The 27,012-nt window shown below is 39.7% G+C and overlaps 1 protein-coding gene across 5 annotated transcripts in view; it reads right to left on the reverse strand.

The window, feature by feature from the left end:
- STXBP4 (syntaxin binding protein 4) overlaps positions 1-27,012 on the reverse strand; it is a 167,827-nt gene that overhangs the window by 18,653 nt on the left and 122,162 nt on the right. For all 5 annotated transcript variants that reach the window (XR_003904414.1, XM_029927363.1, XM_029927366.1 and 2 more), the window contains one exon: positions 3,761-3,818. Coding sequence is in view for 4 of the 5 variants with exons in the window: in XM_029927363.1 (XP_029783223.1) it covers positions 3,761-3,818 (58 nt within the window). In the remaining variant the exon portion in view is untranslated. The remainder of the gene's footprint in view (positions 1-3,760; positions 3,819-27,012) is intronic.

Consider the following 27,012-nt stretch of genomic DNA (forward strand, 5'->3'; position numbering starts at 1 on the left):
CAGTGGACATGTGGATGGATAGGAATATTCAATGAAGACTATATTTGTCTGGGCATTCTTGGGACAGCACTGACAGTTATTCCTTTGCCTGAGGCTTGGCTTCCATTACATGTAACAATTGAATTTTGGGGAAGACAGTGACAGGTGTCAATTTCAGGGAAGAGATTCTATGAATACAGACCATCATCTCCCCCCGTGTTCTGGAAGGATGATTTCAGACTGTTCTTTTTAAGTAAAGGTGAGAGAGGCAATGGCCTGAGTTCATTAGTTGTTATTTCTTGCCTCCCAACACCCCCAAAGCTAAAGCTACCCAGGCTCACCGTTTTATCTGGGGTAAGTGAGAGGATTAAGATTAAAAAATAAAACAAAAAAGGTAAATAAAGAGTTGCAAGGAGGACACACAATGGATGCCTGCTTACGCAGCCATTACTTGCGTGGCAGCATCACCTGTCTGAACACAGCAGCTGAGAGCTAGGAAATGACCCCCCCCCATCAAAATGTTAGGAGGGGAGGGAGTGAGAAGGGCTAAGCTTTGCTGGTATGTACCTTGGGTCAGGTCCTATGGGTCAGGTTTTTCACGTACATGAGCTCATTTATTTTGGACAAGAACCCTATGAAATGCTAATATTCTTACCATTCCATAAATACGGAGAATTAAAGCCCAGAGAGCTCAAGTAAACATGTCTAAGATCATTCAGCTATTCTGTGGAGACACCAGCATTTGGACCCAAGTGGCCTCGATGTAAGAAGGCAAGGAAATAAAACTTTTAAAGTAAAACTTTTAAACAAATAGTTAAGTAAAACTTTTAAAACAAATAGTTAAGCTAAAATACGTGTTGGTGCTAGGATGGGGTCAATTTCTAGTAGCAAAATCTAACTCATGGCAAGCAACCCGTTCCTCCAAAGGAAGAACTGGCATACTGTTAGGTTTTCTAACCTTTCTAATATCCAGGAGATAACTACTTATTCTTTGAACTAAGTTTCTGTTCTGCTATTTAAAAAAAAAAATGGATAAAGTATAGAGCTCTCCCTAAATCCAGCTCTGTTTAAAATATCTTTCTTGTCACATGGAAACATACTACATTAAAATAAGGAGGTGGAGGTGGTACAGCATGGGAGTGTGTATGTGTTGGGGGGTGGCTTTATGTACCTCGCTTCTGCAATTTTACTACTGTGTGGTCTTGATGAAGTTAGTCTCTTTTCCACATAGTTTCTCCAGCTCTAATGGTGAGACACTGATACCCACCACTGTCCTCTGGGGAACAAATCCTACGTTATCATCTTTTTAATGCTCTTTATAAGTCAAGATTAAGGTCAAGGAAGAGAATCAATGGGCTTTCAAAGGACAGGTTGAAGGAATATATTTTCTATGCTGGAGTAGACTATATAAATGCAGTGTCTCTGTTCCTTCCTTAGGACTGTGAGTTAGAGCTCAAGGCAATCAAATGGCTTGTTTACTCTTTCTCTTTCCTCCTCTCCTTGGATGGTTCTCATTCTTACACCAGGAGACTACTGTTCCAGTCTCCAAGGCATAGTGGCTTAAGCCAGCCGGATACCGGGCAACGGGAAACACTCTTGCTTCCTCTTTGTCTTTATTGGGAAAAACTCTTACTTCCTCCTTGTCTTTATCAGTGACTATGACCTTAGTATCCTGTCCTCATATGGCACTGGTTAGGCTCTGACACTCAGCTTTGGGTTAGGATTTACTGACAGCTGGCCGAGGCTAAGGAGTCCCCACAAGGCCCAGACTCATTCACTGATTTTTTTCAAAGGCCTTTGAACCAGAACCTCAGTTAATGATGAATGCTAATTTGCCTTCCTTTGATTAGGCATTTCTTTTTAGGGACTTTCTAGGAGACAGACATGGCTGAGGAGAGAGGATGCAACTCACCACCACCATAAGAGCATCCTAATAAGAGCCAAGTGGTGTCTACTCTCCACACTGCTGGGAGAATTAAACGATGCAATGCATAGAAAAATCCACCCAACATATGCCTGACTGCTGAGCATCATCAGGTCATGCTCAGTAAATGCTCACTTCCCTCTCCCCTACGTCTTTCCCCTTAATCATTACAAAGTAAGTATGAGAAAGAAACCCAATGCAGACGTGAATGTGGTTTTCATTTTCCTGCCACCTCTACGGTACTGAGATTCAAATCTTCCAGGAATTGAACATAGTTAACCCAGCGTAGCAGGGGGCAACTTTCCTTCCAGAAGTGATAGGATTCTGGCAGTGAGCAGTACGGTGCTAAATGCAATCTGTGCTTGGGACTCCTGGGTCCTCTAGTCCAAATGTCCTTTTCTCCACACATTATAAACTATGCCTTTGCTTTATTATTTGTTTTTGCTAGAGACCACAGGAAAAAAAGTACATCATCAAAACGCTTTGCCAAATTTATTCCTAGTTTTTTTTCTCAAGTCGTTTTAATTATGAAACTTTTGAGTTCTCTATGTTTTCAATAGTCATATGACTCTTCATGGTTTTCCCCACTAACAATTATGGGTTTCTCCATACTGTAAATTAATAATGACTACTCAGTATCTACTGTGTTCAAAGTTCTATGCTGGGAGCTTCACATTTAACAACTCTGGTAAGTAGGCAATTCTTCCCTTACTTTATGATGAGAAAACTGAGGTGAAGAGCGAAATAGGAACCTGCGTGAAGTCACAGAGTTTGAGAATCAAAATCTGAATACTGCTTTGGAAAATACTTGCATTTTTGAAAGGACAGCAAGGACATCCCTCCCTTTTCCTCCCCAAGAGCATAACAAGAATAAATTGCTAAAAAGGCCAATAAAGAGAGTCTTTCCGGTGTCAGGAGTCTTTGGGATTCCCTTTCCTGTTCTCAGAGCACCACTTCTGACATGAAGGGAGCTCCCCAGGACAGAGTGGAAGTAGATCAGACTGCTTCGTCCAGGGTAAAGCTAACCGGCTCAGCAGCCAGGACACGTATTACTCTTGAGGATTTCAAAGACAGGTCTCTATCGCTGACAACCCTGCAGTGAGAAGACTTTGATTCTATTCTGGTCTGGTAATTCAGTAGCGGTGGATTTTTGGGCTTCCATCCTGCATACTGCTGAAGATGTTAACTGACCCTGCTCTCAGCTCTCATGTCCCCCACTGTAAAACGGAAAATAAGGCACACATTCCGCAAAAGGTATTCTGAGAATCCACGGCCATAGCGTTTGTTCATATTATGCCTCACCTATCTCTTTAGTTATTTACTGTCTGTCTTTCCTCACTATGTAAATTCCATGATATCAGGGAACTAGTCTGTATATTTTACTACTGTATCTCCAAGGCATGGACATTGCTTGGCACAGAGCAAATGCTCAAAATATATTTTCAGAATGAATGAACTGTGTACACTGCAGAGCATTAAAAATGATCATGATTATTAATATCATTGTTAAATTTTAAGACCTATGAAGTTTATTTTTTCATTAGAATTAACTTTTCATAAGTATTAATACTTTTCCCCAGAAGTGAAATCAGGCAGCCAACACTGAAGTTCAAATTATGATCCTGTTCCAACTTTTTGCTGTTTCCCTTGAGATAATTACTAAGGTTTCCCCCCTCCAAATGATATCTGATATTAGCATTTAAATCACATGAAATGAAAATGGTGAGGCTTCATTTCTTGTTACTAATTTTTGTAACCTCCAAGAGGGTTTCTTAGTTTTGCTGATTATTCTGCAACTTCCAGGTTCTCTCCAGATGTGAAGAAAATTGCTTACTTGGTTGAGATGCTTGTACTTACTTGATGAAGTACTTGATTCCATCTGCTGTGTAAGCTTCTTCCCACCCATAAGGTAGACCTACAGTGAAAGGAAACCAAAAATACATTTAATAAGATGATAAAGATAACTTTATTTCCTGGATGCAAACTTCCCACATCTTTACAATTATTTGAGTACATTTCTCATACAAAATAATTTTCTAGAAGGGAGGAATTAAAACAATTCAGATAAGCTTTCCTACTCAGCATCTTTAGAAACAATAAATAAGTCTTGAACAGTTAACAATCTGCTTTAGTTGCATTAACTGGATTATGACTTGTCATTTATGTGGGGTGAGCATTTTTGTCAGCAGGATTCAAGCACAAATTTTTGGTGCAGGGGATGGTTTTTGCCTGAGGCAGAAGGATGGACAAGATGGCCCCTGCTTGTCTCTTCTGGCTCAATGTTTCCTCAATTGGCTCCCTTTACATTCTTTCACTCGCTCCACAGGGAATTGGTGCAGGAGTGCCAGATCAGCAGGGGCTTGAAAGTAGCTTCTGGACAAGACCAAATTCCTCGTGAAGTCTAAAGTTGAGCAGAGTGATTTACAATGCATTGCGACATTTTATTTGGTTAATTAAGATTTTGTGCATTAAACATAAACCGCCAAATAATTTGCTAAACTTAGCTTTCATTTCTGTAATGGGATTGAGTTAGTGAGCTATAAAGAAATGCAGATTGAAGTAAGCGAGAAATTATTTGGCTGTATTTCTGTAAACGAGCACATTGGTGTCCTCATCATATCAAGAGAACGGGCCCATGTTGAGGTAGCCACATTCTCTTCTATTCCAGCTGTGGCTGGTACCCTTCTAGAACACCATGGTTTTACACCTCTGTTGCATCCATCCCTGCATACTGCTGAAGATTTTAACTGACCTTTTGGGTCAGTCCTTTGATTCTGGCTTGATGGCTCTGCTAATGGATATAATATACACAATGCACTGAAGAACAGACTCCATGGCTTAGGTAACCTACTTCTTTGGAAAGTAACTGAGCTATCACAACAAACCATTAGGTTTCACCCCCGCTCCTCCGCCCCGAGTCTCAGTATGAGACAGAGGAAAAAGGCACAAAAAGTAACTATTCAAATGAAATAAAACATTACTCTATTTCTCTTTTTTAATTTTTAAATGTTTTTATTTTATTTTTGAGAGAGGGAGTCAGAGCATGAGCAGTGGAGGGGCAGAGAGGGAGGGAGACACAGAATCCTAAGCAGGCTTTAAGCTCTGAGTTTTCAGCACAGAGCCTGACATGGGGCTCGAACTCAAACTGTGAGATCATGATCTGAGCCAGAGTTGGACATTTAACTGACTGAGCCACCCAGGTGTCCCCCTCCTTGCTCTATTTCTTCAAGAATATTCTATTTTGAGTTTATTTTTGTGCATGGTGTAAGAAAGGGGTCTAGTTTCATTTTTCTGCTGTTGCTGTCCAGTTCTCCCAGCACCACCTGCTAAAGAGGCAGTTTTTTTTTCCATTGGATACTCTTTCCTGCTTTGTCAAAGATTATTTGGCCATATATTTGTGTGCCCAGTTCTGGGTTCTCTATTCTATTCCATTGGTCTATGTGTCTGTTTTTGTGCCAATACCATACTGTCTTGATGAGGACAGCTTTGTAGTAGAGGCTAAAGTCTGGGATTGTGATGCCTCCTGTTTTGGTTTTCTTCTTCAATATTACTTTGGCTATTTGGGGTCTTTTGTGGTTCCAAACAAATTTTAGTATAGCTTGTTCTAGCTTTGAGAAGAATGCTGGTCTAACATGAGAAACCTAATGGAGGACCATGAGGAGGGGAAGGGGGAAAGAGAGTTGGGGAGAGAGAGAGGGACAGGGACGCAAAACCTGAGAGACTACTGAATACTGAAAACGAACTGAGAGTTGAAGAGGGAGGGGGATGGGGAAGGGGAAGGGAAGTGGTGGTAATGGAGGAGGGCACTTGTGGGGAAGAGCACTGGGTGTTATATGGAAACCAATTTGACAATAAACTATTAAAAAAAAGAATATTCTATTTATTTATTTTGAGAGAGAGAGAACACATGTGCATGAGCAGGGGAGGAGCAAGGAGAGAGGGAGAGAGAGAGAATCCCAAGCAGGCTCTGAGCTGTCAGTACAGAACCTGACATGGGGCTCTATCCCACGAACCATGAGATCATGACCTAAGCCAAAACCAAAAGTCATATGCCCAATCGACTGAGCTACCCAAGCGCCCCAAGAATATTCTTTGAGAATAGTTCTGAGGATGTTGTTTTCATAATTAAGAAAAACAAAACAAGCTTTATTAAATGATATCTATTTCCAGTCCACTAACAGAAGCCATATAAAATAAGACCTTGGCTAAAAATTCTGCAACTGTTTCCTTTGTAGATCAACTCAAGTCACATAGGAGTTTCTTTTCTTTCTTAGTGAATAAATATTCCTATTTAAAGTAGAAAATTTCTGGGAACTCAGCATAAGCAAATGACTAGCTTCTTACAAGCCCCTTGAAGTGACACTGTTCCCTGCCAGGAGCATGTGCCCAGCCAGACAGGCCATAACCCAGTGCTGCTGCACAGGTTCAAGGAGATTTGCTTTCTTTTTTCACACTTTCTGCATTTTTGTTACAGATCACTTTATTGATCACTGACAACCACCTGCCCTGCAGGGAAGAATGTCATGACTGTACATAAAAGCCTTGATAAAAACACTCAGAAATACCAGGATATCTGGTCAGTAAGGCAAAGGCAGCTAAAAGTTAAGTAGAAAGTCATTCTAACATGACTAAGGTTTTTGTCCAAATGATTTGTTTGTGCATCGCTTATATCTGTTCTATAGATTTTAAGTCATTGATTTTTTTTCATGAAAAGGAGAAAAAATGTACACTTTGGTAACTTTTAACCCACAGCATCATTTAAAAATTGAGATTGACACTGGAGTACAACACATTCCCTATCAGAATAGGATTCCTGCCTTGATTATTTTTTTCCAATTATTAAACAAGGACTATAACCTCACAACAGACTTATTGAAAGTACTACACTATATTCATTTTAGTCAATACGGTTACTGAATGACTGCAGCCATAAAGGTATTTCTGTGGGTTAAATAGTATGTACAGTTTATTTTAGGATAAACTCTCTGTTTTGAAAAAATAAGCTTTTTTTTTTTAGAAGACTGAATGGTTTTTTCTTTTTCATGCAGCAACTATAATCTGAAAAACAGAATTGGAGACTGAATGGATAGTAGAAATCTCTCAGTGATCATGCAGTAGCAGAAAACACAATTGCTGTCTAAGTAGGAACTGAAAAACACAATATTGATAAACAAAATAGCTTACTTTACACAAAAAGAGCACTTTTGATTTCCAGAAGCTTGTATGCTTCTGATGGCCTCAGTCTTCCATTACTCAACGATTGCATTTTCTTCACAATAAGTGATTTGGGCAAAATTATAACTCGAGCTCAATAAATACTTTTTAATACTCATTATTATTCCACGGCATTAAAGTTTTTTCTCCCCTTCCCCATTTGCTTTATACTTGTAAATATATAATGTTTCTATTTTTTATTTCATATCTGTTTTAAAACTTTCATGACAACCATAATGACTTGGCACGGTTTCCGATTGGCAAGCGTTCGTCTACGCACCCTCACATAACATTCTTTCCATCAGGGATCATGCTTCCAATCAGCCCCTTCATGGGGACGACTCCAAAATCTTCATGAGTATCTTGCCAAAGCAAGAGTATCGTACATATTTAGCTGTCGCCTAAGACTCAACATATCCAAAACTAAACTCATCGTGTTTTCATACAAACTAGTTTCCTTCCAATTTTCCAGGCTATTTAGGTAACAAGATTTTCTTTGTTACACTGGGCCCATTTGTCAAATATTTATCCATCACTTATTATATGTTCAGTATTTTACTTTGTGTTCAGTGTGTGATGATGAACAAATAAACACTGACCTTGAGCCTATGGAGCTTTAAGAAATAATCACAAATGAAGACACCATTAAAAACAGAAATAAGTACAATGGTAGAAAAGTGTTGAATGCTGTGGAAAAGTCACTTACAGTTACTACCACACAAAGAACTACAAATCACTAGGAACAAGACCAATGACAAATAGAAGTCTGTGGAACATGTGAAACGGTTGTGACACAGGAAACACAAATGCACTTCAACACATGAAAATACGCTCAACTTCACTCTTAATAAGACAAATATAAATTAAACTTTTATGAGATGCCATGTACATCATGGCAGCAAAGATTAAAAAGTTATTTAATAAGACACCATGTTGGGAGTGTGAAGAGACATTCTTATACTGACGGTAGTATAATTTGATAATGTGTTTATGGAAACTTGCCAATATATGTAAAATCTTAAATACTAAAATAATGACAGCACACGTTTACTGAGTGGTCTGTGCTAGACATTGCTCCAAGCACTCCACATGTACCGACTCTCTTAGCCTCACTGCTATTATCCCCATTTTGCAAATGAGGAAACTGAGGCACAGAAAGGTGAAATAACTTACCTCAGTTACACAGCTGGCAGGTAGTGGAGCCCAGACACTTAAGCACTATTCTGACTCTCCATGTACCACTGAATCCAGCAATTCTTCTAGGAATTTAGCCCACAGATATGCTTTATGTACAAAATTATGAATTGTTAAAAAAACAAGAAGGACTGGAAATAATCTAACCACCATTGGGGACCGTTGAAGACCATATGTCCAGCTGTGAAAAAGAATGAGGATGTAATTTATGTACCGATTTGGGCGGGGGGGGGGGGGATAAAGGAAGGCTCTCTGGAGGAGCTGGAGTTCAGGAGGGATGGACATGGAGAAGAATACTCCAGGCTCAGCAAACGGCCTGTGCTAAGGCTCTGGGGAATGGGGAAAACCTGGCACCTCCGAGGAACTGAGAGATCCCTGCCGCTGGAGCATAGTGAATGAAGGAGGGGAGAGTGAGACAAGATTTGGCTGGACAGATAAGCAAATAAGACCGTGCGGGGTTTTGCAGGGCATGTTAAAATTGCTTGAACGTTTCTTAAAAAAGAAGCAAGAGATCTGCTTCTCATTAAGATGAGGAAAACTGCAAAGAATGTTGCTCCCACCATATGTGGGGAAAAGCTGCCCAAACTAAAAAATATAATAATTTTTTCTGAGTCTCTCAGAGACTGAATTCCTCACCTGAGCTGACCCTGAGGTGAACGGACTTCCAAAGGGGGAGGAGCCCCTCAAGAAAAGATGGGGCACATGAACCGTTCCCTCTTGGCAGAGCACAGCAAGAGATGTTGCCATTGGAGTGGGCAAGAGGAAAACGTCTAAAATTATAGCAAATTTGTGAGGCCTGGTTGTGGGCCAGCATGAGAGTTTGTAGTATTCCTTGGAGCCCCTGCATAAGGAGTATCTGCTCTCCCTAAATGGTTCCTTGCTTACGAGAAAGAGTGGGGGTGGGCAGGAGACCTGAGAGAACCCCGGGTGGTGCAGGCTCATGCAGGACCTACAAAGTCTTGAGGGCAGAGCAGGTGCTCCATCCACGTTCTGAACCCTGCCCAAGTACAAGACAGTGGTCGCCTGCTGTAGCGGACGGGCAGACCCAGACCCTCTCTGATATGAATAGCCAGCCGACTGCTGCTGGGGAAAAGGTAAGAGGTACTCCGCACCTTGGACAGAACACTGAATGCCATGAAGCAGAAGTCATCTGTTCTCGAGGGAGGGGTAAGAAATTGTCAGACCCCCAGAACCTGCCCAGACTCCAGGAAAACTTGGTTTGTCCTGGTGGGGGGCTGGGGGCAGGATGCTATAGAAAATATGATGTCTTCATCCTGCACTATGTCACTGGAGGGGCAAGGGCAGGAAACCTGTTAAATCCAGAATCCTAAACTGATACAGAGTCTGACTTCCACAAGGAGACGGGCAGGAAACCCACTTGAGCACTGAGTAGGAGGTAGTGTAGTTTGCCACTGGGGAGGGACAGGAAGGCTGAGAAAGTCCCTCCCCTGTGACGTGGGCACAGTTCCTGCTAAGCCAGAGACTCCAGTAGAGAAACCAAGAGCCTCTCCCTTACCCTCACTACCCCACATTCATCTCTAACCTTGAACTGAGTGAAAAGCAACAGCTATCTACTTGTGGGGGAGGACAGGGAGCAGACATGAAACATCCACCGTGATGTGCAGAGCGCCTACTGCCTGTCAGCCGAGGAAGGAGCAGGAACACTGAGAAAAACCCTCCAGCATTCTGGACCTGACATAAGCACGAGAACATGGCAGACAACCACTGGAGGACCCGGTTTAGCTCCAGAAACAAAGTGCAGACCCAGCTTGCCTACAAATGCGACTGAAGCCTTCCCCTCCACTCCCCCACACCAATGGACTGACAGAGATGAGACAGGCTCACTTCTGAGCTTAAATAATATTCATCCCAGTGTTTATGGTTTTGTACATTCAATGTCTGACACTGAATCAAAATTATGAGACACCTGGGAAAAAGGAAAAATACAGATTCATTGTCAAAAGATAAAACTACCAATAGCACCAGATCCAGGGATTAATAAAATACTGGACTTTAAAAATAATTATGATTACACAGTAAAACATCTAATGGACTCTAATGAATTCTATGGCTGTATAGTCTGTAACAATTCTCGTTTCTTATGTGTACTATGCAGAAGGTGGGTGAGTGAGTCTGTGGAGCTCAGAGTCTTGTGAAACAGTGTGACAGAAAGATAGAAGTCCGTGTGAACTGAAGGGACTTGTAAGAATGACTGGAATAATGGGCTCCGGACTATAAACTGAAGAGAAGATAAGGGAAAACTATTGTGGAGGCGGAAGGACAGAGACCATAGACAGGAGGTCTCACTGAGGACAACAGAGCATGTCGTGAGCTGGAAAGGTGGGAGGTTTGAGTGGAAGAACAGGGAGTTTGAACCACCATCTGCTGATGCCAAGGTTCTTGGGAAAGTGGAGGACCACAGTACAATGGGGAAAAAAGGGCAGTGGACAAACAAACCTAAAAGTAAAGGTGGTGGCCACCATACACAGACATTGGCAATTGGGTGGGGAGAAAACCAGAGAACGAGCATCTGAGAATAAAGACAATACCATCAGCCTCAGACAGAACTCAAACAGAGCCACATTTACTTGAAAAACATTTGCTAGTGTAACTGTTATAGAAGCTCAGATACATTTTACTTCTAGGATCTCATATATTGAGAAGAAGAGAGGAGGGGAGGTGGGGTGAGGGAAGGGAAAACAGAAGGAGAAAGAGAGATCTCTAACTCACAATAAGGCTTCCCTAAAGAATATGATATTCATCACATAGTAGAATTTTCACTTGATTTCATTTGATCTGTCAGAAAATCCGAGTCCGGATGTAGCATTCTTCAATTACAAGTTGAATAACCATGGAAAAGTAATAATCTTGTGGAGTCTCAACTTTCTCATCTACAGTATGGAGTAGTGATAACAGTCATTGTCTTGCGTAGGGCTTATCATGAGACTCGTGTTAGACAATATAACCTATACAACGATAATATACAAAAAGAAGACCATTATTAGGCATAGTCATGAAAATAAAAGCTCATTCTTTAGAGCCTGTGGTTCTGGAGATATAGAGTAACAGATGCTTAATATGAAAAATAAGTATTTAAATTAACTACAGCAGAAATCTCCATTAAGGTGTAGGTATAGTTTTTATAATCCTATTCTTAATATAGGAAATTATATCATCTCTATTTTACTCATGGTAACAAACATTGAGTGGTGTGATGGTAAATGTTTAATATCCATCTCTTGGTGGGTAGAGGAGCCCATCTTTATAGCAGTTATAATTTCTGTGGTATAAAACTCTTATAGACGTTTCAATGGATTTCAAGCTACTAATGTGATGTCACTGGCTACACAAGTAACCTCACGAACAAAGACGATAGGAAGTATATACTGTAGGAAAATAACTAGAAATGGGTGAGTTTTGAGTATTTATTATTTTTCTTTTAATGTAAATTAATTTACAGTTTAAACAGTTTGATTTTTTAATTTTTTATTTTAAATGTTTTTAAATTTATTTTTGAGAGACAGAGAGAGACAATGCGAGCAGGGGAGGGGCAGAGAGAGGGGGAGATACAGAATCTGAAGCAGGCTCCAGGCTCTGAGCTGTTAGCACAGAGCCCGAGTGGGGATCGAACCCACAAACCGTGAGATCATGACCTGAGCTGAAGACGGATGCTTAACCGACTGAGCCACCCAGGCGCCCTACCAGTTTGATTTTTAATAATGGCTATGTTTGACAGTCAGCACCCAAAATTCTTGCAAGCCAGTGCTAGCCAGCTCCAATATAACCCCTGTGGAACCCCATCACTTAATGCCTTAGTCCTAAAAGACAGAAAGTTCCAAAAATCAAGGGATAGAAATACTATTGTCTATTAGGTGATTACATGAAACTGATATCAGCCTAGTCTAATGATGTGGAGAATCACTGCCCTAAACAGTACACTACGTATTATTCAAATGTTTACACAGCCATTTTCTATGTGACTGACATTCTTCCTAGTATCTCAGAAACTTAGTTCATTGTATCCTCATCACAACCCTGTGCAATAGGTGCTATTAGTAATCTTATTTTACAAGAGGAAACTGAGGGGTACAGATGTTTAAGTAGCTCACCCATGTCACACGGCTAATAAATGGTGCAGTCACAATTTGAACCCAAGCAATCTGGTGCTACAGCTTATGCTTTTCACCACTGCTGCACTGCTCCCATTTCCCTAATTTCTGAGTTCATTGTCATTGCCATTGATCAATATTGCAAAATGGTCAAATAATACCTTTGCCTAACTTTTTGAAGAACAACAATCACAAAGAGAAAACAAAACTCCCATATCTCAATTTCCACATTATTACCCATAGAAATGCTCTTTTGAAAGGAACTGAAATAATTTTTAGGCATGAACACAAAGCAGTCTATTTTAGAGATATTTTATGCTAGATTTATGATTGTACAAGTTAATGTAGGTCTGAATTGCAGTGCTCATTTTAAAAGAACTACTAGCTAATTTTACTATGAAAAAGGAATCTATTATACTGAGGGATGATTGTAATCTAAAAATAACCAAATAATGAAGTATTTTAAATTTAAAAGTAATTTCTATACGTTGATTTTGTACCTGCAACTTTACTGAATTCATTGATCAGTTCTAGAAGGGTTCTGGTGGAGTCAATCGGGTTTTCCATGTAGGGTATCTTGTCATCTGTGAAAAGTGAAAGTTTGACATCTTCTTTGCCGATTCTGATGGCTTTTATTCCCTTTTGTTGTCTGATTGCTGATTCTAAGACTCCCAGCACTATGTTAAACAGCAGTGGTGAGAGTGGACACCGCTGTCATGTTCCTGATCTTAGGAGGAAAGCTCTCAGTTTTTCTCCATTGAGGATGATATTAGCTGCAGCTTTTCATAAATTGCTTTTATAATGTTTAAGTATGTTCCTTCTATTCCACTTTCTCAAGGGTTTTTATTAAGAAAACATAAGCATTTGTCAAATGCTTTTTCTGCATCTATTGACAGGATCATATGGTTTTTTCCTTTTCTTTTGCTAATGTGATGTATCACATTGATGGATTTATGAATATTGAACCAGCCCTGTAACCCAGGAATGAATCCCACTTGATCATGATGGATAATTCTTTTTATAAACTGGCTGCATTTCTATACACCAATAATGAAGCAATGGAAAGAGAAACCAAGAAACTGATTGCATTCACAATTGCACGAGAAACCATAAAATACCTAGGAATAAATCTAACCAAAGATGTAAAAGACCTATATGATGAAAACTATAGAAAACTTGTGAAAGAAATTGAAGAAGACATCAAGAAATGGAAAAAACATTCTGTGCTCATGGATCGGAAGAATAAACATTGTTAAAATGTCATTATTGCCCAAAGCAATCTATACATTCAATGCAATCCCCATCAAAAGTGCCCAGCATTCTTCTCAAAGCTAGAACAAACTATACTAAAATTCATATGGAACCACAAAAAAAAACTCCAAATAGCCAAAGTAATATTGAAGAAGAAAACCAAAACGGGAGGCATCACAATCCCAGACTTCAGCCTCTACTACAAAGCTGCCATCATCAAGACAGTATGGTATTGGCACAAAAACAGACACATGGACCAATGGAATAGAATAGAGAGCCCAGAACTAGACCCACAAGTGTATGGCCAATTAATCTTTGACAAAACAGGAAAGAGTATCCAATGGAAAAAAGACATCCTCTTCAACAGGTGGTGTTGGGAGAGCTGGACAGCAACATGTAGAAGAATGAAATTAGACCACTTTCTTACACCATGCACAAAAATAAACTCAAAATGGATACAGGACCTGAATGTGAGATAGGAAACCATAAAAACCCTAGAGGAGAAAGCAGGAAGCAGCCTCCTTGACCTCAATTGCAGCAATTTCTTCCTCGACACATTCCCAAAGGCAAGGGAATCAAGAACAAAAATGAACTATTGGGACCTCATCAAGATAAAAAGCTTCTGCACTGCAAAGGAAACAATCAAAAAACTAACAGGCAACCAACAGAATGGGAAAAGATCACGGCAAATGGCATTTCAGATAAAGGGCTAATATCCAAAATCTACAAGGAGCTCACCAAACTCCATACCCTAAAGACAAATAATCCAGTGAAGAAATGGGCAGAAGACATGAACAGACACTTCTCCAAAGAGGACATCCAGATGGCCTACAGGCACATGAAATGATGCTCAGCCTCACTCATCATCAAGGAAACACAAATCAAAACCACACTGAGATACCACCTCACACCAGTCAGAGTGGCTAAAATGAACAAATCAAGAGACTATATATGCTGGCGAGGGTGTGGAGAGATGGGCACCCTCCTACACTGTTGGTGGGAATGTAAACTGGTGCAGCTGCTCTGGAAAATAGTATGGAGTTTCCTCAAAAAACTATCAGTAGAAGTCCCCTTTGACCCAGCAGCAGCCCTGCTAGGGATTTACCCAAAGGATACAGAAAAACTGATGCACAGGAGCACATGCACCCCAATGTTCATAGCAGCACTGTCAACAATAGCCAAATCATGGAAAGAGCCTAAATGTCCATCACCTGATGAATGGATCAAGAAAATGTGGTATATATACACAATGGAGTACTATATGGCAATGAGGAAGAATAAAATCTGGCCATTTGTAGCAAAGTGGATGGACCTCGAGGGTGTCATGCTAAGCAAAGTATGTCAGGCAGAGAAGGACAGATACCATATGTTTGCACTCATAGATCTAACAGAAGAAACCTAACAGAGGGCCATAGGGAGGGGAAGGGGGGAAGATAGTTGAGGAGAGAGAGGGACGGAAATCATAAAAGACTACTGAATACTGAAAACAAACCGAGGGCTGAAGTGGGAGGGGGAGGGATGAAGGGAGGTGGTGGTCATGGAGGAGGGCACTTGTGGGGAAGAACACTGGGTGTTATATGGAAACCAATTTGACAATAAACAATTAAAAAAATAAAAGTGATTTCTAAGGAAATAATACCTTAGAAAACTATATAGATTTCCTGAACTGTGCTTTAAACACTTGAAATTAGACTTGCATAAACACTGTAAACAGACATAATTTGGGACCCGTGGCTGGAGTTTTTACCACATGGTTATATACATCATCATTAAAATAAGAAAAAAAAGAAGCAAATGACATACATAAAGTAGAAAGATTTTATAGGTTTCTATATTTGTATGTCTCAAATTCAGAAGTGGAAATTCTAATGTAATTATGGGAATGCAAAGGGGTCCAGACACTCTGGAGAACAGTATGGAGGTTCCTTAAAAAAATTAAAAATAGTGCTACCCTATTACCCAGCAATCCAAAGGATACAAAAATGCTGATTCAAAGGGGCACACACATCCCAATGTTTACAGCAGCACTATTGATAATAGTCAAATTATGGAAAAACCCCAAATGTCTATTGACCGATGAGTGGATAAAGAAAATGTGGTATGTGTATATACACATACAATGTATATATACTTACTACACACACACACACACACACACACACACACACACACACACACCCACACACACTAGAATATTACTCTGTGATCAAAAAGAATGAAGTCTTGCCTTTTCCAATAAGGTGGATGGAGCTGGAGTATATTACGCTAAGCAAAATAAGTCAGTGAGAAAAAGATAAATATATAATTTCACTCTTGTGTGGAAGTTAAGAAACAAAACAGATGGAACATAGGGGAAGGGAAGGAAAAATAAGATAAAAACAGAGAGGGAGGCAAAGCATAAGGGACTCTTAAATACAAAGAACAAACTGCAGGTTGCTGGAGGGGTTTTGGGTGGGAGATGGGCTAGACGGGTGACCGGCATTGAGGAGAAGGCACTTGTTGGGATGAGCACTGGGTGTTACACGTAACTGACGATTCACTGGGCTCTACTCCTAAAACCATTACTATACTTTATTTTAACTTGTTTGGATTTAAATAAAATTTAAAAGAATCAATAAAAGGAATGCTAACATCATTAGACGTACGTTATTTCTAGTTGGAAATCACTCACTGAGCAAGTTAAAAAGCTGTAATATATTAAGTGAACATCATGGTAAAAATATTCCTAGAGGTTAGTTGGTGGTTCCTAGTCTTCTTTATCTTGCCACCATTTCTGGGCAAATAAGTACGACACTAACACCCATTTAATAGGATGGAAAAAGAGAACATTCATTCTCCACATATCTCTTCCCAACAGATGCAAAACTAAGTATATTTTTACAGTTGGAAGTGAAGTCTTTTACCTCAAGTTAAAACCATGGGGTCCAGATATTTGAGAAGCCAACTTAAAAGTTTGTTCTTACCCTGCTAGCTCTTGTCTCATAACTGAGACTCAAGATGAGAATGCAGGGTTCTACCGTACATATCTCTGGGCATTTATCCAATGCTGGGGGAATGGTCTGGTTTAGGTGTGTACTGCTTAAAATCAATGGCATACAATGGACTTCATCCCAGGCACAAATATAACTCAGCATAAAACTTTCTGAAGCTATCTTACTACAGTGTGAGGTCTTTCTCTGCATTATCAGTCTAAAAGGATCATGTGGGGGCGGGGGAGAGGAGTTTCCTAATCCCCTTTAGTGTACGAAGGTAAACAGGATTTCTTTAAAGCAAGGCTGTTATTAGAGTAATCAACATATTAAGAGGCTAATGGCTGCTGAACATGAATTAAGGGACCTACTAGAAGGGGAAAAAATGAACTGTATCTTCTTTCTTCGACTCCATTCAGGAAAACTGGTTTCGTGAATAGAGGGGTAAACTTGCTGTCAAGTAAGCTCGATATTCACTAGTTTAAGAGTAACAGCAGTGTGTTGGGTCATCCAAAATAAATACTGCTATTTGCCTGCAACTAACAGGTTGCCTGAGAGTAAAAGGCAAACAGACTTGATCTAAGAAAACAGGAACAATAGTTTAACGATATCAAACTGACAGAGAAATCAGTATAATACTTCTTAAAGTAATTTAATAAGTACAATGGAATATCTTTAGCATCTTATGATCACAACATATTTATAAAAGTATCCCATTCCAGAATACTGGAGTTCTAGAAATTATGTCTTTTGGAAGTGAGCCTTTGAGTAAACATACTTCTCGTTCGTGGTTGTGTAAGTTTTCTTATAAACTTCGCAGCGTAAGGCAATACCGGTTATTAGCTCACCGTCCTGCAGGTTAGAAGTCTGGCATGGCATGACTGGGTTCTCTGCTCAGGGCATTAAAACCGAAATCAGGGTGGGGCGCCTGGGGGGCTCAGTTGGTTAAGCGTCCGACTTCAGCTCAGGTCATGATCTCACAGTTTGTGGGTTCGAGCCTCCCTTCGGCTCTGTGATGACAGCTCCGAGCTTGGAGCCTGCTTTGGATTGTGTCTCCCTCTCTCGCTGCCTCTCTTCTGCTTGCACTCTGTCTCTGTCTCCGTCTTTCTCAAAAATAAACATTAAAAAAACAAACAAACTGAAATCAGGGTGTCAGCTGAGATTGTTTTCATCGTGAGATTCTAGGGGAAAATTTGCTTTCGAATTCATTTTTGTTGTTGGCAAAATTCAGTTCCTTGCAGCTGTGAGACGCCGAGTCCCCATTTTCTTGTGGGAAGTCACTTGGGGATTGCTCTCAGAGAGCTTAGCTGTACCGGGCACTCCTTGCCATGTGACCCCTCCATCTTCAAACTAACAGCAGCACACAGTATCTTCTTGGTGCTTTTAACCTGACTTCTCTGTCTTTGATTTCTAAGACTCAGATATAAAGGACTTGTGTGATTAGGTCTCCCTGGATAATCTCTCTGTTTTAAGGTCAACTAATTATATATGCAAAGTCTCTTCACAGCAGCACCTAGATTAGTATTTGGTCGAATAACTGGTAGAAAGTGTGTATATACTAGTGGCCAGGAATTTGAGGGGACATCTTAGAATCCTGTCTATTACAGTGCTCATATTATTTATTTTATATAATGTCTAAGTCAGAAGTGTGACCCTTTTTTATCCCCAGCAAGGGAAATGTCACTGACAAAAACACATCAAAGGCAACAAATTTTAAAAACTTCATAAAAAATTTCAGTTTTATTTTCAAAGGATATAAAATTTATAAAATTTTCTCCCCAATAAGTTTAGAAAACTAAAAATCAGTTTTATCTTTTATTCTGTAGTCAAGGAAAGCAAGAATTAAAGAAAGAGAAAGGGGAATAAAGAGAAGCAAGAGAGAGACCAGAGAGTAGGAAAAGACGATAAAGAGATGAAAAAAAAAGACTGCTTACTGCTTCTAACAAAATTGGCTATGAAACCTTATAAGTGTGTGTATAATTAAAGACCATATTTTTAAAAAGCACAAGAGAGAATAGATAAAAGGGATTAGGACAGGCTAAATTTAAGCACAGTTAAGTTTAGCAGGTAAAGTGGGTTTGGACATGTTGGTCTCAAATCTCCAGATCCCATCTCTCAACGTGATTTGGAATCTCAGCCACGCTGGTCCAGCCAGTCAAAATCCCCCTCGCCACTTGTCCAGCATAACCTCCCAGCAGCCTCAGCAGGGCTGCTGGCTCTGTAAATGCCTAGACCCTGGACCTGCCAGAAACTTCAGTCAACACTTTTCCTATTCACATTTACTGAGTGCTTACTATCCAAGGCCTGGGAGAATGGTGACCAGATTCAGAACGGCGCCTCACAAACACATACACTGGGCACTCAAGATGTACTTGTTGACTGACTACAGAAATTTGCCTCCCATGAAGGCTGACGGTTCAGTGAATCCTGCACATATTTGGAATTCTATTGTTGTTCTAAGGTCTTTGTACTCACTGGGGAAACTTTATCACAAATATTTGCACAACTGTTATTTGTAGATTTTGGTTACAGGGTAGTGGAGGACCATCAGATAGGCAATTTTGCAAACACTGTCAAAGACTAGATGAAATTAAATCCAGGCCATTGGTGTTTCCCACCCTAAGGATAACTAATGTATCTCTAAGCATCACTAATTCCTAATCATGTAGCATTTTACTGTTAACATTCTTGTCTTTAAATTAAAATTAAAAAGTTTATCTGGAAATCTGTTAAGGATCTCAGGTAAATTTGAACAAATCACAAAAACAAAACCTTTGGATATTTGTCTCTGAGATTTAACATTTTATTAAATGTATTTTTAAAAAAAGATTTAAAGAAAAGCAATAAAAGCACCTTTGTAGAGCAAGGGAATTTTTCAAATAATAACCTTCATGCAGTCAGATAAACTCAGTATGAATGTTCATGAAGTGAGTTACAAATTCAAGTAAAAGTGACTTGAGCTTTGCCTTTTCCGCAAAGACTCGTTCTCACAGCATAATTACCATTAAAAAAATTGTTTTTAGCAATCCATAGTATATATTCAAGACCCTTTCAAAACACATATCCATGAAAAGACACAATCTTGAATGTTCATATGAGCTTTCATAATAGTCTTAAGTCAGATGTCCATCAATTAATGACTAGATAAATAAGTTGTAGAATATCAATCCAATGGAATATCACTCAGCAATGTTGATAATTGACACACACAACACCATGGATAAATCTCAAAAGCACTAAACTAAGTAGAAAACATGCTTATAGTCTAACATGAAATTTCACAAAAAATAAAACTATAGTGACGGAAAGCAGATTAGGGGCTGCCTGGATACTAATGGAGGAGTCTGATTACACAGGAGCAAGTGAGAAAGTTCTGGAGTCACAGGGGTGTTATATAACTGTATACATTGTCAAAACACAATGACGTGTACACTACATTTTATTGTATATAAATTACACCTTTTAATTTAAAGGAGCAGAGGGAATCTCAAAGCAGCAGTATGAATAACCCCATTAAAAAAAAGACACTTTAAAAATATGGCTCCCATCTTTGTTTTCATCTTCACGTCCTATCAGTCCAACCTACTGTCTGGTGGCTGAGCTGTTTCTTGGAACATTAAGTCCACCTTTCTCTCTATGCTTTTCCAGATAACTGTTCTTCCTACCTGGAATGCTCATTAATATGGAGTAAAGTCACTCAGTAACCACTTTTGAATGAATTGCAGAGACCACAGTCATGTACCAGAGTCTCTTTGTCTAGCTGTAGGCAGGTCTCGGATTTAGGCATTTTTCATTTGGGAAGTCTATCTAGAATTTTTTCATTTGATGGAAAAGTTACATACAATGGAATGTACAAATCTTAAGTGCACATTTACTGAATTTTGACAAATGCCTACAGCTGTTTAACCTCAAACGCTTTCAAGATATAGAGCATTATCATCACCGCAGAAAGAACCCTTTCCAGTGAATGCCTACCATCATACCTCCAGAGGCTAATTCTGTTTGTTTAAAAAAATCTTATTTTAACGTTTACTCCTTTTTGAGAGAGAGAGAGAGAGAGAGAGAGAGAGACAGAGACAGAGACAGAGACAGAGACAGAGTGCAGAGGGGAGGGGCAGAGAGAGTGGGTGACATAGAATCTGAAGCAGGTTCCAGGCTCTGAGTTGTTAGCACAGAGCCTGATGCAGGGCTTGAACCCGTGAACTGTGAGATTATGACCTGAGCTGAAGTCAGCTACTTAAGTGACTGATCCACCCAGGCGCCCTGACTGTTCCAGGTTTTAAAGATTTAATTTTTAATTTTTACACTTCCATAGCGTTATAAAATGATTTATATTTCTTTGATTAGATAGCCAGTCTTTGCACTAATTGTGAGTATATCTTCGTTCACTTAATTATAACAGACACTGAAGTCCTTGTACCAACATTTGGATTCTTCCGGGATTTGACCTCTGCTCTTTGTCTTTTCTTTTGGGAAAAAAACCCCCAAACATTTAAATTCCTACTTGTTTTTACACTAGGTACTTTTAATTTATATTCTGGAAATTATGAAAGTTATTTTGTGTAAACTATAAATTCTGTTACATTACTCTGAAGAGTATTAGCTGGACTCAAGCTATACTATCTCTTTGTCAGTGGCTCAAATCTCAGTTTAATTTCTTTTCCCCCCTGGCTGGGCTGTTGCAATCTTCCCTGCACTTGTTTAGTCTGGGTTTGCCAGAGATTTGGGCCAAGGTTATACACAGAACTTAAAATACCCTACATCTGGCTGTCTCCTCTCTGAGCTTTCTCCCTTCACTTCCCAACGGTAGTAGTTGTCCCAAACTTCATCCCCTGGTCCCATTGGCCATAAACACTATAGGTTATCAGAACCGTACTGCCCTATAGGTCCTGCTAAGGCTTGGAGAAGGTCAGGCAAGGGAGAAGGTGTCCAGGGTGCAAAATTTTAGGAGCCACTAATTCCCAGGCTCGCACAAATGCTGAGTCAGCACCCAAGACCTGGGTGGGGGTTGGGGGGTACCTAGGTTGCCTTGCTTGCCTTACCTTAACCCCAGCCCTGGGTTCTGTCCTCACTCTAAACGTGGAACAAACAAGAAACTTACTTCATGTTGGCTTCTTCGTGCAAGTTTTCACTAATCTCTGAAATCTGCCTGATTTTATTCACTCTCCAGAGGCTTCACAGGTGGTTATTTCTATTTTGTACAGGGCGTATAATTGGGTTCTGCAGGATGGTTAGTCTCCCAGGAGCCTACTCAGCCATACTGGAAGTGAAACTAATGGAATTTTTGAATAGAAAGAGATTTTAGGAATCCTCTAATTGTCTCATGTCACAAACTGGAGACTGACACCAAAATAGGTAAAAGAGCTTTGTCACAGAGTAACTACAGGGAAAAACAGTAATGTAACATCTAATCTAGCGGTCATCTGCAATGCCATGCTGCAATAATGCTCTAAGAACAACTTCTGTGCAGAATATAAAATGCACTCAGACCTCTCTTTCAAATGTAAATAGTGTATCAGCTCTCAATTATTACCCCCTGCTTAGGTGTTTGCTATTGCTAGGGACAGAATGTGTCCCCACAAAATCCTATGTTGAAGCCTGAGCCCCCGGTGACTCTGTATTTGTAAACAGGGGCACTTAAGGAAGTAATTAAAGTTAAAGGAAGTCATGAAGGTGAGGGCTCTGATCCAACAGGATTACTGTCCGTATAAGAGACCAGAGAGCACCCTGCCCCTCTTCCTTCCCTGAGCATGCACAGAGTAGAGGTCATTTGGGCACACAGACAGACGGATGGTGGCTATTCACATGCCAAGAGAAGAGGTGTCAGAATGAAACCTACCTCGCTACTTCCTAGCCTCCAGAACTGCGAGAAGTGAATTTCTGTCATTCAAATAACCTTATCTACAGTATTTTGTTAAGGTAGCTTGAGCTAACTAACACAGCTATAAAAATGGATCCAAATTTGCACATTGGTAAATCAGCTTATTTGACAGAATTACCTCACCTTGACTGTACAAAGGTAAGCTCATACTCTTTAAAAGAGCTTAAACTCAGAAATATAAAATCTGCCAACCAGTACAATAAAAATGAAGTTGTTTTGAGGGCTAAATTCAGTACATTGAGTAAATCTGTTGTGAGGCTGAAGGGCAAATGTTTCTGAAACAATTTCATCCTATTATTTTTCTTATCTTATTTTTTAGATGCTTATATGAAACTATTAATAAAGATCAGAGTGCATTCTGCAAATGTCTTAGTCATACTTCCCCAAGTGGCATTTAAAGAGACACCATATAAATGAAGGTGAGGCCCAAACACACTCATCTTATTTGCAGACTCAGTTTTCTGGTCCATTATGAACTGCTGCTCCTCCCCACTGGATTTCAACACCTCCTGGCCTCAAAGCCTGCCCTATCATTTGGACCTCCATCTTACCCCTCAGGTTCCCTGTAGAAAGCTGTTACTTCATCTCCTCTCATGGTATCATGTGGGCCTCACTTCCCTTTTTACCCAAACATTTTTTTTCTTTTTTAAAGTTTATTTATTTATTTTGTAAGAGACAGAGACAGCGCAAGTGGGGTAAGGGCAAAGAGAAGAAGAAAAAGAATCCCATGCAGTGCGGAGCCCAATGTGGGGCTTGAACCCATGAAACTGTGAGATCATGACCTGTGCAGAAACCAAGAGTTAGATGCTGGACCAACTGAGCCACCCAGGTGACCCTACCCAAACATTCTTGATAGTATATGTCCATGGTGACCTGGCTTGACATTTTGTCATATCTTTAGGTCAACCCAGCCCAGCACTTGGAGCAGTAACCAATCATTATCAAATAATAGGTATTTTAGTGAATACAAACTAGGAAGCACTGAGTACAGTTAAGAGCCCATTATCCACTAGGATTTCAAGTCATATTTCTCTTTTTACATTATTCTGTTATCTCTCCTCTTTTTGTGCTGTCACTTGCGGTTGTATTCAGGTTACATTAAGTCACAATATTTCATTTCTTACTCCAACTCTCTTTTCTCCCACCTCTCCATCTGGCAGCACTTAGTAAAGGCCACCCATATCATAAGGAGCTAAGAAATATGACACTTACCTCTCATTTGCTCAGTGATGGTTATAGTTTCTGATAATTCAGGATGAAAGCACATGCAATTATAGTCGATTTTTATTTCTATACACTGACTTGGTTTGATTGATATAGACAACCATTCCAAGTAAGTGAGCTGCCAGTTCTTCCAACTCTCCCCTTAACTTTATACTGGTAGAGTCAGCTTTAGTAGGACCCCAAAACATCTCTTTTCCCCTTCACTGAATTAGCTTAATAAATTACTGAACAAAAAGAAGAGCTGTTATATTTGGGAATCCTGATAACAAAAGTTATCCAACTACTTTGTCCTCCTCTCTGGACAACCCAAGTTTTGGGACTGGAGTTTCAGCAAACTTTCCTTTTCAAAACTGTGCATCTATTTTAATTAATAACAAAAAAGAAGGGTAACAAATAAATACAAGAAATATAAAGTCACATACATTTGAATAAAACAAAGGAAGAATTAGTGAAATCTCTGGAAGGGGAAAGACAAATCAAAAACCAGACTCTGAACTATAGTTAAGATAATGATTTCCAGAGAAGTGGGTGGGGGGATGGGTGAAATAGATGATGGGGGATAAGGAGGGCACTTGTCGTGATGAGCATTAGGTGATGTATGGAATTGTTGAATTCCAATATTGTACACTTGAAACTAATATTACACTATATATTAACTAGACTGAAATTTAAACTTTTTTAAAACTTTAATAAAAGTGCTTTAAAAAATGTAGTCTCCTACTTTCAAGTACACCTTGATTTGAGATAATGATCTTTATGTAAAGATATATTTTAATGATTGGATGAATACCTGTAACTAAAACCTTAAAGCACTTATTGTGAAAGTAGTGCTTCAAAAGTTCATAAAAGTTTCTTCTTTCACTTTAAGCAATCCCTTGTTTAGTTTTTTTTTATGTTTATTTTTGAGAGAGAGAGACATGCAGAGTTTGAGCTAGGGAGGGTCAGAGAGAGAGGGAGACACAGAATATGAAGCAGGCTCCAGGCTCTGAGCTGTCAGCACAGAGCCCGACGTGGGGCTCGAACCCACAAACTGTGAGATCGTAACCTGAGCTGAAGTTGGCCGCTTAACTGACTGAGCCACCCAGGCACCCCTTTTAGTTTTAATATTTTCGCTTGCTTAAGAAATCGAACATAAACACACATACCTAAATATGAAACTTTACAATCTAGGCAGAAACATCTGGTCTGCTGTTATGACTTCTGTAAACTCAAATTAGATGGAGTTTAAATTAACTGCCTTCTATGAATGATACAACTTGCTGCAGAGAATAAAAATCTATCTTCATTTATAAATATAGTCATACCTGAACAAAAGAGTGGAAATCTTCCAACTATTCTCAGCCCTTGCCTTTCCCAATAGAGGCCACGATCCGCCACTCATCTCTGCATTTGTACAGGCTACTAACTCTGCCTGGAGTCACTAGCTCCGTCTTCTCTTCTCTGCCTTGTGAGCATCTGCTCATCAATCCAGAACCAACTTGAATGGCACTTTCTGTGTGCATCCTCCCCCAGGCTCCCTGGCAGAGTCCATCCTCCCCTGCTTTATGGCACTTGTGTGGTTTGTACCAGATTCATAGCACTTACTGCCCTCTGATGTAAAACATGAGTTCCTTCAGGACAAGGACCATGTTTTATCGACCTTTGTATCTCTTTCTGGTGGAGCCTTTGGTGCATTGTAAATGTTCAACAATAGTTTGCTGAGTTCTTGCACCCCAAGAGCTAAGACTTATCCTCAGATTAACACACACACACACACACACACACACACACACACACACACACACTAATTGCCTAGAAAGACTTAGAAAAAAACTGTGGCATTAGGAATGCCACAGGTGAAAGCAATATGGTACCCAATTAGCTGGGCAAACAAATAGGCATTTACTTGTAAGAAGTCTGGAGGTTTCTCAACAAGAACATCAAGATTCCAGGTTCCTTCTATGTTTCTACTCTAGCATCCTTAGTGTATAGACAGTTCACCCTCAGAGTTTTCACCCTGGGGTTGCAAGAGAGCCTCCAAAGCTACAAGTATCACATCCACATTGGACAGAAAGAAAGGAAAAAGATTTGGCTAATTGAAAGCTTCCCCAGAAATTTCTAAGCAGATTCTTCTTGATATCTCACTGGCCAGAATTAGGTTGGAGGGCTACCCCCAGATGTAGGAGGTTGAGAAAGCAAGTACCTGATTTTAGAGTTTCTGATGTGATAGACCTAGTTGGGTAAACACTGAGTTGGCCGTGAGAAAGACAAAATGAAAACAGGAGAGTAGTTTAAGGTTAAGATATTAAGGTCCCAGGTTTGTCAGAATGAGAACACCTGAGACTTTGGTGGACCCTAAGGTATCAGTGCAAATGAGTATATAGTTAATCATTTGCATTAAGATGTTTTCTCAGTTGTGGTTGCTTATAATGGCATAAATAATGAGATATCAGTTTCAACCTTGCATCTCATGATTCTTCCAGTGAATTTAAATTATGAGTTTTCTTTTGTCTCCCATTTACCTCAACATCCTTCTGGTTCCATTGTTGCCATTCAAGTTTCTCTGAGCCAAGTCTTAAATGTTTCATTCTCCAAAAACATTTTCCTGATGTTAAAACAATTTTCCCTCCTTATTCTTCTGAGATATTAGCACTTTGTATTATTCATAAAATACTTAGTATCTCCAAATTTGCATTATGAAAGTTTGCACAAATATTTTATTTCCCTCCTCTCATAGACTGCTGGCTCTTTGAGGGTACTGAGTTTTCCTCATACATACTTGGTTCCAAAAGTATTACTTTGTGAACTGAATATGTAATTAATTTCCTTTTATTTGCTTGTGGAGACTCTTAGTGTTGGAAAGAAGGAAATGGAAGGGAAGACCAACATGTATGAAAACAGGGCCACTGCTAGTCTGTAGTGTGGATAAAACTTTTCCATCCTATGTTGAAAATGGCTCCGCTGCTGTGTGCCAAGGGCTATAAACAGTGCCTCCTCTGAGTTGATACAATTCTGAGGGCATAGAGCTTGTAAGGGTACTGGTCTTTTTGTGAAAATTATAAAATTATAATTATTAATTATAGAAATTTCCTAGGAAACTTCCTCTAGGAAATGAAGTCCTGTCCCAGGGCATCCAATTGGTTGTATTTCTGCCCCCATATACTCACTTGCCCTTGGCTTACTGCACAAAAGGCTCAGTGCACAAAAAATCCACATAGAATGGATTTCAGAAGAAAAGACTCATTTCCATCTGATATATCTACAAGTCTTTGGGGATTTCTCCAGGCT

The sequence above is a fragment of the Suricata suricatta genome, chromosome 17 (assembly GCF_006229205.1).
Source record: "Suricata suricatta isolate VVHF042 chromosome 17, meerkat_22Aug2017_6uvM2_HiC, whole genome shotgun sequence".
NCBI lineage: Eukaryota > Metazoa > Chordata > Mammalia > Carnivora > Herpestidae > Suricata > Suricata suricatta.